Source organism: Xenopus laevis, chromosome 7L (genome assembly GCF_017654675.1).
Source record: "Xenopus laevis strain J_2021 chromosome 7L, Xenopus_laevis_v10.1, whole genome shotgun sequence".
Classification (NCBI taxonomy): Eukaryota; Metazoa; Chordata; class Amphibia; order Anura; family Pipidae; genus Xenopus; species Xenopus laevis.
In genome coordinates, this window is record NC_054383.1 from 111958747 (window position 1) to 111976388 (window position 17642).

Here is a 17642-nt window from a genome sequence, read left to right on the forward strand (position 1 = left end):
AATATAAGATAAAAAACATGGCCGTTAATGCGATTAGGAGAGTCTGTCCACTGAAAGAGACCAAATGAAGTGGTTTGTGAGAGGAGTTTAGAAGTAGTTGGGAGTAGCAGAATTGTCAATGCGAATATTGAAGTCACCTAAAATGAGGGCAGGTGTCTTGCTGGAGAGAAAGTATGGAAGCCAAGCAGTATAGCGATCCAAGAAAGTAGAGTAGGGACCAGGGGGAGGATATATGACTGGGACACGCAGAGAGATTGGAGAAAACAAAAGAAGTGAAGGAAAGTTGGTGTGGTCAGAGTTTGAAGCCTACATTTGGAGGAGAGAAGAAATCAAACCCCACCACCGTGATGAACTCCCAGTCTTAGGGGTATGAATAATTGAGAAGCCTCCATAGGAGAGGGCAGCGGGTGAAGCAGTGTCGGTAGGCTAGAGCCATGTTTTTGCCAGAAAGTTAAGAGATTTAGATATAAAGATGTCATGAACTGCTGTGAGTTTATTGCAGATTGATGGAGCATTGATGAAGGTTTGCAGGATTAGAAGTGCATAAGGTCTTAGAGATTGGGGAAGACATTGACAAGCGCCTGTGTGTGGGAATAGCCGAGAGTAGGAACAATGAGAGAATGGGACCAGGGTTTGGGGAAATGGCCCCAGCTGCAAGTTATAGCAATAAGGAAAGTAACACAAGGTGTGACCTAGATTTGAAGGTGTGAGCATTGTAACGTTTGATGGGTTGAAAGGGGTTAAAGGTGAAGCAACCCCCAAAACTAATGAAAACCCCTACCCTCCATAGTTCCCCCTCCCTGTTTCCCCCCTCACAGGTGGTAATACCTGTAAATCCCCCTAAGCCTTTAATTACCCCTCGATGCAGAGTCCGTGCAACAGACCTCACAGGGGCCATCTTCACCGCTTCGGGAGTCTTCAATAAGTAAGCAGCGTATCGTCGCATGCGCAGTTGTAAAAATTGCCGAAGGGACCCAAAGATTACCGAAGCGCCAAAAGATGGCGTCCGTGAGCTCTGCTGTGCTTACTCTGCATAGAGGGGTAATTAAAGATTAATTAAGACAAGCTTAAAGACAGAAGACTTTCCTAGTCCTGGTTATCTAACAGAAAATCAGTAATTAAGCAATTAATCGGTCTGAGCCAGATGTGACAAAATGGACATACCAACCCTTCAGTCAAGCAAGTAGGAAAGTTGCTAGATTAACTTAATAGCAGTAGAACATATTGCACATACCTCACAATTGAATAATTGACAATGGTATTGAAATGTTTAGCATAAATACACTTTCCTGTGTGCATCCATTGTTCCCAACACACACACAATAGGTTTTGATGTCACGTGAGACAGCAATAAGTAACCATTTATGCAAGTTTAATGGATATGTTGTAGGATATCCATCTGGGTGTAGAAAACAGTATTCCCTTGGGATATGTTTATAAAACAGCATGGGTGTGTGTATACTCAGCACCCATTCATATTCTTAAAATAAACACTTTTAAGGGCCAGGCCACACTGGGCGTTTTGGGAGTTTTGGTCGCCTGGCGACCAATAGCCTAGTTTTTGCGGCGACCAATCTCCCCAAACACCTTCCCTGACTCTGCGCCGGCTAAAATGAAAAAATGCCGGCGCTAATCACACGCTGCGGATCATTTTCCAAAGTCACCCGCAGAGTCAGGGAAGGCGTTTGGGGAGATTGGTCGCCACAAAAACGAGGCGATTAGTCGCCAGGCGACCATATCTCCCCAAAATGCCCAGTGTGGACCCTAAACACACGAGAAAACCCTTTCTTTCTCTTTTCATTTTCCCCCAGATTTCAAATGGGGGTCACTGACCTTGACAGTCAAAACACTATTGCTCTGTGAGGCTGCAATTTTACTCTTTTTACTTTTTATTCCTTATTTTTTTTTATTTAATCCCTTTCCTACTCATCATCTTCCAGACTCTCATTCCAACCACTGCCTGGTTGCTAGGGTGAACTGGACCCTAGCAACCGGAGTTGCTAACATTCCATACTGAAGAACTGCTGAACAAAAGCTAAATATCATTAAAAGTCCATAAATGAAAACCAATTGCCACTTCACTTAAAATGGGTTGTTCATCTTTAAATTAACATTTAGGGGGTTATTTACTAAACACAGAATGCAAAAATCATAAAATCACGAATTTTTCGGAATTTATTAAACCCTGAAGATGGAAAAGTCAGAATCTGAAAATCCTACATCCGAGACCTGTTGAGGTTGCATATAAGATAATGGGAGAAGTCCCAATGATTTTTAGATGTGCACTGGGTTTCCCCACAAAGTTTTTGAGTGAAAATTACGAAAAAGTTGTGAAAATCTGATTATTTCCGGCAAAGCAAATTTTGGGAACATGTAATAATAAATAAGTGCAAAAAACCCGAGCGGATTTGATCGGAGTTTGTAGCAGAAAATATTGAGATGAATTTGAACTTTGATAAATAACCCCCTTAGTATGATGGAGAGAGTGAGAGAGTGATAGTTTGTATTTGTATTTTTTTTTTAATGATTTAGCTTCTTGTTTAGATGTAGTCTGGAATTTAAGCAGCTATCTGGTTGCTAGCGATCAATTTAACCTAGCAACCAGGCAATGGATTAAATAAAAGACTGAAAAATCAAAGTAGAGGGTCGGAATATAAAGATAAGTAGTAAAAATTTCAATAATAACAAGTGTAACTTCACAGTTTAATATGCTTTTGGCTGAAGGGGTCAGTGACCCCCTCCATCCGAAAGCTGGAAAGTGTTAGACGAGAAAGACAAAATTTGCTAAGAATGGGACATTCTATAACATAGTACAAGTTAACCTGAAGGCAGATTCATGGAGCAGATGTTGGTGACTGTAATTTATATGTATTTTCATTGACACAGCAGACAGAATACACTTTATGCACAAGCTCTGTGTAACTTAAAGCCAACTGTCCCTTTAATTAAAGGGATTACTCGCCCCCATCTCTTTCCTAGGTGCCCGTCAGTGTTACAATTACGTGTTCATTCATGCACATTGTGTTTATTATGACTAGCTGTGTGTGAATGTGTCATTGTGGGGGCCCTGTATTTAGCTGTAAGTGCTGTGCATTGTGTGTAATAATGTGCCGTTCTGTTCTTTCATTTGTACATTCGCTCAGATCTGTCACACTGCTGCTTTATGCATGTATGCCTCTTTGTGCCTTGACCTGCATTTAGTTGGCTTAAGTTGCCCATAAACTTCTAGATCAAAGGTCTATTTTTCCAGTTATAAGTGGAGGGAGCAGCGAGACGGAAAACCCTGTACTTTGTATGAATAAGACGCCCATAAGAGCTTCATTCAGGGGGTTATTAAATCCATTTATGTCTATTTAAAGGGGTTGTTAACCATCCAAACAATTTTTGTTTGCAGATGTAAAGAGTTTTTTCAATTGCTTTTTATTTTTTACCAAGTTTAAAGGGATCCTGTCATCGGAGTCCTACTCCAGCAGAATTCTGCAATGAAATCCATTTCTCAAAAGAGCAAACAGATTTTTTTATATTCAATTTTGAAATCTGACATGGGGCTAGACATTTTGTCAATTTCCCAGCTGCCCCTGGTCATGCTGGAGCAGCACTATTAACTGATTCATTTTGAAAAAAAAATGTTTTTCCCATGACAGTATCCCTTTAAGGTGACTGTCTCTGTTCTTTCAGTCTGGGAGCTCAGTAATTCAGGTGAAGATTCTAATCTAAACTGTTATAATTTGCTTCATTAGTTGATACATTTCTCAGCAGCATCTCTGGAGTATTAGCAACTATTGTATCAATTCTAACAGCTGCCTTTAGGGTCTGGCCATACAAGCAGATTGTAGGGTTGCTACCTTTTCTGGAAAAAAATACCGGCCTTCCTTTATATTTGTCTTGTTTCCCTAATAATAACAATGGGATCAACCATCATTTTTACTGGCCAGGCCGGTAAAATACCGGCCAGGTGGCAACCCTAGCAGATTGGGGGAGATTAGTCGCCCTAGTGACCACCCACTGCCTTCCCCCTTTCCTCCGCCGGCTAAAATGAAATTGCCTGGGGGAAGGCACACGTGGCACTTTATTTTCAGAAGTCGCCCGAAGTTTCCTCGTGAAAACTAAGTGCCACGTGTGCCTTCGGGGAGATTGTCGCCCCGTAGAAGAGGAGATTTGTCACTGGGGACGACTAGTCTCGCAGAATCTGCTAGTGTGGCCTGACCCTTAATGAAACTCAGGAATTCTGCTCAGCAGGGACAAAGATATGTAATGAATCAACTAAATGTATCCATTTAGAACAGTTTAGAGAGTCGGCGACCCCCCTCCCCCAGAGCTGCTTTAGAAATGTGAAAAAATTAGACTTACACTTCAATATTAGAAATACGGTCACATGTAGATATTAGAAAGTAATTGAAAAAAGTCTTAATTTCTGGTGAACAATCTGAAACCAACTGAACTGAAAAAGAAAAAGTGTTCTAAATTAATGAAAATATCATGTAGTGTTGCCCTGCACTGGTAAAACTGATGTGTTTGCTTCAGAAACACTACTATAGTTAATATAAACAAGCTGCTGTGTAGCAATGGCGGAAATCGGAAAAAAGGCTATATGGCACAGGTTAAATAGTGGATAACAGATAACACCATTATGTTCTACAGAGCTTATCTGCTGTGCAACATGAGCCTGAATGACTGCCTCCATGGCTAAACAGCTGCTTATTTATATAAGCAATAGTAGTGTTTCTGACGCAAACACAGCAGTTTTACCAGTGCACTTTCATTTTTTGATGTTACTGTTCCTTTAAGTCTCTGCTTTTAGGGACTGGTGATATCCATAGTCTGTCTCTTCAGTGAGAATGCTGAGAGAATTTTTGCTTCATATTTTTGCACTTTATCACCCCATTTATTTATCTATCTGATATAGCCCTATTTTTAAATGGCTGCTTTGCTACAAGCTCCTTTTCACCCCATAGTCCTCCTATTAAGTTATTATCCCTTTACCAGAAGTCGGAAGGACGTTTGTGTTTTAATTTAAATTAGACCAGGTGACTGGCATAAGGTCTAGTGCAATAGGAGTGCCCCCTTGGCACTGATTTTTATTTGAATTAGGGGAGAGAAGCACCTGCAGTTTTATGTTCCTTAGATTATAGAAATGTTCTCCTGTTTTAGCTGGTATTGCCACAATGGCAGCATGTTTGCTAGTCACTCTGTGTCATTCTGCTCACCCATGAAATGCTTTTTCCAAGGTGTCAGCTGTTGGGTACGGCCTTACTGTTGTAGCGCCAGCCTCCCTCTCTGGCACGCCATCACACTTGTGCAGTAACACTGCTACGGCTGTGTTTGTGCCGCTGAAGTGTGTGAGTAATTTGTGGCAGCCTGCCAGTCAATGTTGGGTTTTGTGTGTGTGTGTGTAGGGGGGGGGGTCATGGAGAATACAGACATAGGGGCTCTAATTGGGAGTATAAGGGCATAGACACACTGTCAGATTTCCGGAAGATTAGTCGCCCGGCAACAAATCTCCTCTTCTTCGGGCGACTAATCTCCCCAAACTGCCTTCCCGTCGGCTAAATGAAAATCATCTGCGGGATGGCACTCGGATCGCTTCATTTTCCGAAGTCACCCGAAGTTGCCTCACGAGGAAACTTCACTCGACTTGGGGAAACTAAGCAATCCGAGTGCCATCCCGCCGGCGAGTTTCATTCTAGCCGACACGAAGGCAGATTTGGGGGGGAAGAAGAGGAGATATACCTGGCAACTAATCTCCCGAATCTGCCTGTGTGTGTCTGCCCTTATGGGCCAGGGCAAATACCTTGGTAACTGTTTAGTCTTATCTCCAGCTGCTGAGCTGCAAAACTCCTTTAGATCTCACCAGTGAGTAAATGGCAAGTCTGCTGAACCCTGTAGGTGGGTGTCCGTGGGTGCACGGTTCTTCTGCAGATTTTCTCATGCCTCCAGGATGATGCATCTTGTCTTCCGAAAAGGCCGGATAGTAATGTACTTTAACCTTGATGCTAAAATAGAACCTGTGGCTTTCACACCTACTATGTCACCTTCGCACTTATGTCACAGAACCTTTTTCTTTGTGGGAAGCAGTTTTGGCCGTTACTCACTTCCTGTTTAATCTTGTTCGTAGTCCCACACATCAGGATCATGATTCCCCCACCTTCCTTAAAATCATCATAAAGTTATTGGTAAACGTAATTGTCTGTGCCTTTCTCTTCTCTGACTTCAGAAACAGTGTAGCAGTAGCCAGCTAGCAGACCTGTGAGGGAGCATTCTACATTGTTCCATCAGTCAGAACCAGCCGAACAGACAGGGCAGACAGATGGGGCTTTCAGTAGCAAATGACATTTACAAATAACTTTTAAACCACCAAAAACTGTTATTACATTTTATTTCATCAAGCAAAATCTCTTTTAAAACCTTTGTACAGGAGAAGACCTGGCCGCACGGCATTGGGCATCACTATTCACCTTCTAATACAGTTATTAGGGATGCAAGAATCCAGGATTCGGTTCGGTATTCGGCCAGGATTCGGCCTTTTTGAGCAGGATTCGGATTCGGCCGAATCCTTCTGCCCGGCTGAACGGAATTCTAATTTGCATATGCAAGTTAGGGGCGGGGAGAGAAATCGCATGACTTTTTGTCACAAAACAAGAAAGTAAAAAATGTTTTCCCTTTCCCACCCCTAATTTACATATGCGGATTCGGTTCGGTATTCAGCCGAATCTTTCGAGAAGGAATTGGGGGGTTCGGCTGAATCCAAAATAGTGGATTTGGTGCATCCCTAACAGGTATATAAAATAAAAATAAAATTTAATTTCTCTAGATTCCCCATTCTGCCTTTTTTCGGCCTTCAGTTGAAAATGTTGTCTGGTCGGTGACCTTGACAACTAAAAAAAACCACCATTTGCTCATTTTTCTTTTTTATTGTTTATATTTGTATGGAGGCCATAGTTACTACTAATCTTCCCTGCTGATTTACCAGCAGCTGTTTGGTAGCAAGGGTAATCAAATCTTAGTAACCAGCTGCTAAATGCTGAAATATACAAAATAGCTTGTAAAACAACATTTCTTAGAAACCAATGTCTGGAGTGTTCCATCAGTTCATTTTAAGGTGAACTTCCCCTTTTCAATACATTCCCTATATTATTATTTCTGTATGAAAAACAGTGTGTAATATAGCGCAGTAATGAGGGGGGGGGGAAGTGAATTTGGTTACGTGTGTTTATATTTGTACTTACATGGGAAAATATATTTCCTGGCACAATGGGCTCTTTCCTTCCTGTGAAAGCCCAACACTCTAGAGGGGCAAGGTAGTGATTTGGACCAGCAACCCACAATAACCAATCCGGTGTTTTGTTTCATCATTCTGAGACAGTTTGTAATTGGTTGTCATTTTTTATTATTTGTGTTTTTTGAGTTATTTAGCTTTTAATTCAGCAGCTTTCCTGTTTGCATTTTCAGCCATCTGGTACCTAGGGACCAAATTACCCTAGCAACCATGCATTGATTTAAATAAGAGGCTGAATGAATAGGAGAGGCCTTAATAGAAAGATGAGTAATAAAAGTAGCAGTAAGAGCTGGACTCCACAAGCGTTTTTGGTCGGATCGATGCCCGCCGACAAGTCGAATGGAGTCACACACGTGAAGATATAATTGAATGAAAAGTCGAAGTTAAAAACTACATGGCCTGACTGTTTGACGAAGATGCTGCTTTCTGCGTCCACATTTGACAGTCGTGTCGCCCCGGATGTTATGTAGTTGTTACCTCCGACTTTTCATTCAGTCCAATTATGTCTTCACGCGTGTGACTCCATCCGACTTGTCGCGTGCATTTTGTCAGCGGGCGTCGATCCGACCAAAAACGCGTGTGGAGTCCAGCCCTTACAATAAATGTGTTGCCTTACACAGCAGTTGTTTCTTTAGATGGGGTCAGTGACCCCCATTTGAAATTTGGAAAGAGTCAGAAGAAGAAGGTAAATAATAATAAAAAAAAACTATAATAAAAAAAAGAAATAATAAAGACCAATTGAAAAGTTGCTTAGAATTAGCCATTCTATAACATACTTAGTTAACTTAAAAGTGATTCACCCCTTTAAGACACTTGTATAAAGTAGTGTCTCAGCAGATACTCACATGGCTTGTCCCATAGGAGCCAACTGATTTAATTTTTGTAGGCTTTCTTCTAAGATAAAAACCCACAAAAAAAAAAGATTCTTTTTCATTCCTTACTAAATTGTAGTGATGAAACCAAATCCTTGGTGCATGTTGTTATGGAAAATTTTATTTTTATATTACAGTATTATCCTAATTAACTGCACAAGTATGATTTGCAATTGGCCTTTATCTATTTATTTTTTGTGATTCACTTGCTAGGATGCAATTTACTCTAGCAACCGGGCAGTGGTTGAAATGTGATACAGGACTATGAATAGGAGAGTACCTGAATCACGATTAAAGGGGATCTCCGGCTTCCAAACCAAAATTTGATAAAGAGGCCACATAACACAGAAACCCATAATATATGCATCACAGTTACCTGTTTCTTCAAAAAGTATGAATAAATGTAATTTTCTATGCTGAAATCCAGCTGTTAACAGTTCTTTTCTTTCTGTATCATTTCAAATCCTGACAGGGAAGGAGGGACTAAACACTGATGTTACAAATTGTAACAACTTCTCCACATGCAGGAACATAACCCACAATGCATTGCACTGTGGTGTTCTGTTCCTTCACTTGTGCAGTGAATTATGGGGTTTGGAGGATGCAGATTAAGGACAGATGGCTGTTGATACAAAGTAACAGTAGTCAGCTCAGCAAAGTAGTCCGACAGATCAGCAGGAGAGCAGGGGGCTAGGCTTAGGGAACTGTTCCAAACCATTAAAAATCATGAAAAGTCTGTATATTTTTTTAATTGATGTATATTGCAAAGTTGCTTGAAATTATGTATATTTTTAAAAAAGCTCAAGCTATGTTTGTGTGGAGTTCCCCTTTAAAAATAGCTAACATTGTAGCCTCACAGAACAATCGTTTTTTGGTCTGCGGGGTCAGTGGCCCCTATTTTAAAAGCAAGAGGTAAGCGCCAGAAGAGGAAGGCAAATAATTGAAAATATCTACATAATGAAGGCCACATTAAAAGCTGCTTAGAATGGTACAGTCTATAACATACTACTAACGTACCTTAGTGTTTTATTAAAAACAAAATGAAATGGGGTCATTTAAGAGTGAGGTTATGTCATCACTGACCCCTCCCTGCACCAGCATGTTTTTCTCCTGAGGCTGTTGCACTCTCTGTTCCCAGCAAAGGAAATAGTTAGCGATTGGGCATCACGTTGCACTTGCTATTTTATATTGTTTGAAACATGAAGTGCTGCCCGTCTCGTGCCAGTGTTTGTATATGGATGCTCACGATCTTCTCATCGAAAGCGCTATGCTATATGGTGGAGACGGTGTGAATTTGTAGTGCATAGTTTACACTCGGAGGAGGTAGTTGTTAACGGCAACATCGTCCCAAGATCAACGAAAATGGTCGTTGTGAGCAATATAATTGGTACTAAAAGCAGTGTTTGTTCTGTCCCTTAGCAGAAGTATGATGAAGGTACATTATATTGGAAAGTTACTTAGAATTAACATTTTCTTCATGAATTTGGCTGTGTATGAGGAATCGCAGGGCAGCGGCACACAAGGGGATTGCAGGGCCAGTGTGCACAAGGGTCTGGGGATTATAAAGTGGGGGCAAAGCACATTCTAGATAACACACTCTCACTAAGGACACAGATGCAGGAATTTGGCATGTGCCTGAGGGAGTCAGTGGGAATGATATTGTCCCAAGTGACACCCTCCCCGGTCCCTGGCACAGGCACAACAGCCATGGGAGGAGTCACCACTGGGGCATTTTTGTCCTGCCACATACCTGAGATTCCTTTCCACCCCCCTGCCCTGCCCTCCTTCTTTACTCCCTGTTTCCCCAGCCGTTCACTTCCATGGAATCATTCCCCTTGGCCATGACTCACTCTGCCCATCTCTTACCCTCCTGCATGAGGTATTGTGGATTCCAAAAGTACAGCTCATGGGTCTCTCCTGTTTATGGTTTGTGTATCACCTATGTATTGCCCGACCTGGCCGGGGTTGCCCACTGTCTCACTCTTTGTTTATGAGGCAGTTCAGCCTTTCAGGTGGTTAGTATCTGCCTGATGTATGTCTGCTCTAAACCTAATCGTTACATTATCGAAAGAAATAAACTAAGCATATACATTCATGAAAACATTTCCATCATTTTAAAAGTTAAGATGGCCATAGATGCAAAGATCCGAGCGTTCGAAACCTCAAACGATCGGACTTCCCCATCTCCCGACCTGCCACTAACCATTCCGATCAAATAAAGTACAAAAGAACAGATGAGCCGATGTTCTGCCCCTGACGGCAATCGTCCGAAAGTGATGTCCGACAAAGCTGGTCTCCAGCTGAAAATTGTCCGATCGGCAATACATGCAGAGAAATTATCGGCAGCCGACAGAAATATTTTAACCTGTCTGATCGACCAAACGACAGATCTCTGTGGGACGAAAAATGTCAGGACTCTCCACACACGGTCCGAAAATCGTACAAATTGAGGATTTATATGATCGGATCTTTGCATTTATGGCCAGCTTTATTTGCAAATGTAATTGCTGTTGAAATCAGTGCCTGTCGGACCCATTTTCTGCACTGCTGGTTCTGTCTCTTGAACGATGTAGCAGATGTCAGACTTGCATGCTTCTTCCCAGGTCTGGCAATCCACTAGCTTCTGCTACATTGTTTCCAAAAGGCAGAACTACCGTGGCCAAGAATAGAAAAGTGATAGACAGAGGCTGCTAGTCAATCGCAATTACATTTGCATGTTCAAAAAAATATTTGAAAGTGTGTAATAAATGTTGCTTACATAGACTGTATCTATTAATAAAGCTGCAACTTTTTTCCTTAATTTTTGGCCTCTTCCTGTTCTGTTATTTGTTTTGGAGTGCACTTATGTGTGTGTGTGTGTGTGTGTGTCCCCTCACTGCATAAATGATTAGCACTGGTGCAGCCATGTCTGAACTTGCTTCTATTGGAATTTTAGACATATCCATAGATTGCACCAAAAATCCACCGGCCACTTGGCATGACTACTCTAGTTGGTAACGCACATGTCTGTACTAACCCTCCTTTTGGCAAATCTAGTTTAATAAATCACAATATGTTTGTTTCAGGTTTCTGTTAGGCTACTGCCAAGCCGCTTGCTTGCCTGAGAGATAAGAAGCATGGATCTGGACGAATTTGGGGTGAGTACTGTTCCATCCATGGGTTGGGTGCATGGTGGAGAGGGCCCAGAAATCTCTTCTCCTGGAGGTCCGTGGGGCATCTGTTTATGCTCTTGTATGAAGTGTTCCTTATATCTAGGTGTTTACATTCACCGTGTGTAAAGGTGGCCATACATACGACCTTGCCAAATGAGCAGATCTCTCCCAGATATGCCCTAGGGCCCAATGATCGGATCACAACATTGAGCATATGAGCATCAGATCGAGGACCGCATCAGCATCTGTGTGTGTTTTATTTATATATAGATATATATATATATATATATATATATATATAGATATATATATAGATATATATATATTTCACTCTGATACCGGCACTCTCGCTAACAGCGGTAAATGTGCCTTGGTGCAGAGACAGCAAAATAAACTAAATATATCCAGAAGAATCCGCACTCTCAGGTCTTACTAATTAAAATTTACGTTTTATTTTTAAAACACGGTCTGACGTTTTCAGCCGACCCACGGCCTTTCTCAAAGTGTCACATAAACAATGAACAATGCCTTAAATCTGTGTATTTTTCGGGAAACAGCAGCATCATCAGTGACATGTAGTCATCATCATAATGGAGTGACCACCCATTCAGCCTGTCATTGTGAATACAATAAATCCACAAGAATTAAAAACATATTAGTCAATAATAACTTAATATAATTCATCCCTTAGTTACATTAGTTTAAAAACAAGACGAAAATAGCAAACTCAGATGTATCTATATTATAACTTTTCTAAACATTGTTGCTGAGTAGTTGTTCCTTAATTTACAAAGCTCAGCTGTTCAGTGGAGTTTCTCTTTACTATGATTCAGGGTATCCCAATCCCTTTTCTTTACCATGGTTTTGTATCCAATTAATTAATCTAAGTTACTATATATATATATATATATATATATATATATATATATATATATATATATATATATATATATATATATATATATATATATATATATATTCTTTCTAGGAGGAACATCTCGACAGTAACTTGAACAGTATCACTTGACACCTCGTGCGACAGATGAGCAAGGCATGTACTTTTGTTATGGCAGTGAGAGGCAGCCTCTAGAAGGGAGCATCAGAACGCCCTGTTTGTTATAGGCCTATAAAAAGATAAAGCTTACTTATTTTTCCCTTATAACAATGCCAGGTGATTAGAGCATGCTTACCCAGCCACAGAGCCTGCCCAGCCTTCCTCATTGTGCCAAGGCAAATGTGAACAAATAATAGCTTTTCCTGTTTGCATTGTGAGTCTGGGTTAAAAGCAGCACGGAGTGACCTACACACAATTGCTCTGCTCTGCATTAGGCCTGCGCCTCTTTTTCATTATTAATGTACCACGATTCACGGGAGAAACCCCACTTCCTCAAATGATGAAAGAAAGATGAAATAAGCTATTTTAGCAAATGGTTACCAAAGTGATCTCATACTCTTGGCAGTTTAGAGAAGTGGCAAACCCAAAGAAAGAATGAGAAAGAACATTACATCAGGGATTCCAGACTGCTGCCTGCAACCACTTTAACTGCAACTGCCAACATCCATTTGCAGATTAAGACTGGCATGGGATGCTAGGAATTGTAGTTCAATAGCAGCTTTAGAAGCAAATTAAAAATGCTAGGTGAAAACTCTAACCCAGGACCTCCCTCTTCTTATTTAGGGGGCCCAGTGGGCATGATTCTGATCTCCCCTGCTTTATGCCGGCTCTGCTTGTTCATTAAATAATTTAAAAAGACAAATTCATTGTTATGTACTGTAAAAAATACAGTGGTTAAAGGAACAGTACCATCAAAAATGTAATTGTAATAAAAATATAATGCAGTGTTGCCCTGCACTAGTAAAACTGCTGTGTTTGCTTCAGAATCACTACTATTGTTTATATAAATAAGCTGCTGTATAGCAATGGGGGCAGCCATTCAAAAGAGAAAAGGCTCAAGTTACCCAGCAGATAAGCTCTGTAGAACATAATGGTGTTATCTGTTATCCACTACTTAACCTGTGCCTTATAGCCTTTTTTTAATTTCTGCCATTGCTACACAGCAGCTTGTTTATATGAACTATAGTAGTGTTTCTGAAGCAAACAATCAGTTCTACCAGTGCAGGGCAACATTACATGATATTTTCATTACTTTAAAACACTTAAATTTTTTGGTGTTACTGTTACCTTAAAGGAGAAACAAACCCTTAATAAAAAACCCTACCCTACCCTACATAGACCATAGACCTTTGTGGCTGGGCGACTTATCTCCCCGAAATGCTATGTGAGCCACTACCCTTAAAGGAAATGTAAGCCTTCAAAACAAACTATTACAGAGTTGCTCGAAATTCTTTTCTTAGCCCTTTTAAGTTTACATTAATATTTTGTTTTTCTAGTTTCTAAGGTTTCTGAAATTGTCTACAGGTACAGTCTTAAATTTGTGGCCTGCTTTTGCTGTCTGAGGAAGGGGATATGGTGCCACCAAAGGTTGAGAAGTGCTATTTCTAGTGCTAATGAGTAAAAGTACACATTTAATTTTTTACTATGCTGATACTGCTGTTTAACTAAATCCTTTTATGACACGTTCTTTGGTGGCTACTGGAACTTCCCCTAAGTATGACTCTTTTCACCTGTATAGGGTTTGAACTCCAAGGGGTCTATGTCGATCATTGGAGCAGAGGATGAAGATTTCGAAAATGACATTGAGCCAGTAAGTACATCTGGTCAGAGGCGGGTATTATTTAAAACCGCGCGGTCCAACTAGCGACACCCCTTATGTACCCCCCCCATGAAAGTCTGCCTGCTGTCACTGCTTACCTTGTGTAAACTATAACTGAGATTAACTATTGCATTGTGTACACCTCAAATTCAGACAGTAAACTCCTGCAGTGTTCATACCTGTAATCCCCCCCTGCATTCTTCACACCTGTGACACCTCTATTGTTCACAACTGTAAAACCCGGTACTGTTCACACCTCAGACCCAGACTGAAAGTGCCCACATTGTTCACCTGTTCACACTCATACAAACTGCTGGAGGGGCACCAGCATCTTAAAGTGGTCCTGCTAGGGTTACCTTTCTCCTACTCTATTCTGCCTGTCCTATGCTCCCTGTGTGTGCCATACTCTGCCTGTCCTATGCTTCCTGTCTGTGCCATACTTTGCCTGTCCTATGCTTCCTGTCTGTGCCATACTTTACCTGTCCTATGCTTCCTGTCTGTGCCATACTTTGCCTGTCATATGCTCCCTGTGTGTGCCATACTCTGCCTGCCCTGCTCTCTCTGTCTGTGTATGCTATGCTCTGCCTACGTGAAGTAAACCTGGTGGAGGTTTGTTAGCATTTGGAAATACTTGTTAGAGGTCCCGAAGGTCATGTGCTGGGGGTTGCTGTGCTATCAACAGGAGAGAATGAGGCATATGGATTTTATGGTATGTCTTTATACTGTATGAATTAATAAACTTGTTTCACAGCCCTCGGTACCACAGAAGTTGGACAGCACTGATTTAAAATGATAATCAATACTGAGATTTATGAAATATGAATGTAGACGAAGATGTGTTGTGATTGGCTCTTTATTCTGTATTGACAGAGTGGAATTCAGGATTATGTGCAAGTGACTGCAGTTTGCTTATAGCTGGCCATACATGGGGCAATATAAGCTGCCAACTTGGCCCCTAGAGACATAGTGGGCATCTTATTGACCCATTGTTATATGGTAGCAAATTCTTATTAGATTTGCCATTCTGTGATGTACTTAATACAGGACATTTTTCAAATTCTCTGTGCATCATTTATTCATTCAATGGACTTCCCTTAATTAAGCCCCCTGTGTAGCAGCTTCCTGTTTTTTGTAGAACCTCTTCATGCACCTGTGCCTTGTTTCCCTCCCTGTACCCTCCTTATTGTTTAACTTACTTGTTTAATTTATTGTTTAACTTACTTGGTTGTATCCTTAATCCCACCCTCTCCTCGATGATGTTTTTTCCTCCTTTTCTTCCTGCACAAGGGAAACTTTTCTACTCCTTGGTCCTGGGAGTCAGACTTACAGTAAGAGTATTTAGTAGTTGTTTTGTTATAGTATTACCCTTTGTTATGAACACCTCCTCATGCCTTCCTTGCAGTGGGAGTGAAAGTGAGAATAAATCAATTCCTCTTCTATTTAATTGTCAGGGTGGTAGTTTAATATTAGTCCCCCATATGTTCATGTAACCAATCATTAGGGCACTTTATTGTACAGCTTCAACTGATATGGAAGAACATTTGATTGGTTTCTATGGGTTACTAGACCTGTCGCAAACCCTGTTTATGTGATCACATTATACAGTAATGTCTGTCGGGAGTCTTTTCCTCCACTGCCACTTTGGCACAGTGTTTGCTGGACTTTTTCTTTTCAATTTCCCCCTCTTGGGGTTCCTACATTTGGCCAATGTCCCCCTATAGCTCATATCAAGGTTATAGATATAGAAATATATCCATATTTTAGCCATTGTTCCAAACATATCTAGGGCAGCAAAGTCTGCACCCCACATAGAGTTTACCTTCAAACATTCAGATCTTGGGTAGCAAGTAGACATATTAAATTTTCAACCTAATTGGCCTCCAGGCCCCTGCTTCAAGCTTAACAGGCGCTAGCCCCACAATTTGGGAACAACTACCTCTGGGCTTCTCTTCCACTTCCCACCCCTTGTTTCCTAGCTGTTGGACCTCTTCTCTTTCCCACTACACTGTACTGCTGATCTTACTGGATCTTTATTTGCTTTATTACCCTACTGAGCTTGATACACATTCCTCATTGCATTAATCTTTTGCTTTTTCTGCAGAATGTGGTTGATGACAGCAGTTACTTCCGAAGCATTGTATTAGTGAAAGACCACCCGGCCTACATTATGGTTTTCTTGCAGCATGTGGTTCTCCAGTTTGACCCCAGCCCACTGGTAAGATGAGGGAGAATAAGCAATAGTAATATGGGTAGTTTGATGGTGCCAGATGCAGACATTTCCCCCCTTGGGGGCAAGTTAGTACAAGCAGCTGCAGAGCACATTAATGCATCTCTTTTTTCCTCCTCAGCTCTGTTTCTTGCATGCGGATATGTTAAAGAACCTTTCAGCCAAAGAGCTCAAGAAAGTCTTCATGGAGTTTCATTATACCTTCCTGATGAAAGGAGCGGTAAGCACATGCATTGGGGGTGCAGGGCATGAGCGATGCTTATTTGAGGCAGGAGGCTGAGTGTGCTATATAAATCACTGAGGCTTATTTATCAACACCGGGCAGATTTGCATCTGCCGAAAACCTATAACAACCAATATGTGATTGGATTTTTTTTTCAGTGAGCTGTAAGTAGAAAGCAACAGTGAAAGCAAACATTTGATTGGTCTGCTGTGAGTTACTACCCCAGCAGTTGTTTGATACCTGCTCTAACATTGCCCTCCATTACAGGTGCTGCATGTCAGTGTGCCAAACAGCATATCCTTTGAACTGGGTAAGTTGCATTTGTGGTCTTCTCTTCTTTGTTTAATGGAGCAAAGGAACCCAGCATCCTGCATAGGGCACTTTTTATTCCTATGTAGTAAAGTACCTCTGCACCCATAAAGCAGGCCACCCTCTAAAAGGTGTTTCAGTACAGCTCAGAGTGTCCCCTAACTTCTCAACTGGGTCCAAGGTGGCAGGGAGTTGTGCTTTAAGAACTATCACACTGGTGGACTGCAACTTCCAGAAATGAAAGTATTGCCAATACCTGTGTTTGCTTTCAACGGGGTGCTCCCACTTTTATTCAAGGTGCTTCCAGACACTTTACAATGGATCAATTTGATCCATTGTAAAGTGTCTGGAAGCACCTTGAATAAAAGTGGGAGCACCCCGTTGAAAGCAAACACAGGTATTGGCAATACTTTCATTTCTGGGATTCACTACTGGCGTGTGGCTAGGCCAGGGCCATATATACCTGCATCCCCTGTTACGAGTGTGGACTGCAACTTCCAGCATCCTTCAAAAGTTAAACACATTAAAAAAATTCCAATAACTAAAATAAAATTGAATTTCCCCTGCTTGCCTTATAGATGCGGCCTGTGATGTGATATTGCCCCCTGGTGTTAGTTCTGTTTTACTCTGTGCTCTGGCCTCTAACTTTATCTGCTTTAGTGCCCCTTATTATTTGTCACTATATATTAATTTTATTGTTCTGGGTGCTGGCATCAATGCTGTTCTTCTGCCTGTGGGTACCCGCTGGCATCACCAGCTCTATCTGACTTCTGAGGCCGAAATACAGAGAAACTCATATAATGCTGCACGTGGCTTTCCAGTTTACTCCCTGCAAGTGTTGGTATGCCCAGGCCCACTGCTTGGGACAG

General features: G+C 41.3%; 1 protein-coding gene across 5 annotated transcripts in view; it reads left to right on the forward strand.

The window, feature by feature from the left end:
- arhgef1.L (Rho guanine nucleotide exchange factor 1 L homeolog) overlaps positions 1-17642 on the forward strand; it is a 55695-nt gene that overhangs the window by 14219 nt on the left and 23834 nt on the right. For all 5 annotated transcript variants that reach the window (XM_041569529.1, XM_041569530.1, XM_041569532.1 and 2 more), the window contains exons 2-6: positions 11214-11285; positions 13934-14005; positions 16116-16229; positions 16363-16461; positions 16732-16774. In XM_041569529.1, coding sequence (XP_041425463.1) covers positions 11265-11285; positions 13934-14005; positions 16116-16229; positions 16363-16461; positions 16732-16774 — 349 coding nt within the window. In that variant the 5' untranslated portion in view covers positions 11214-11264. The remainder of the gene's footprint in view (positions 1-11213; positions 11286-13933; positions 14006-16115; positions 16230-16362; positions 16462-16731; positions 16775-17642) is intronic.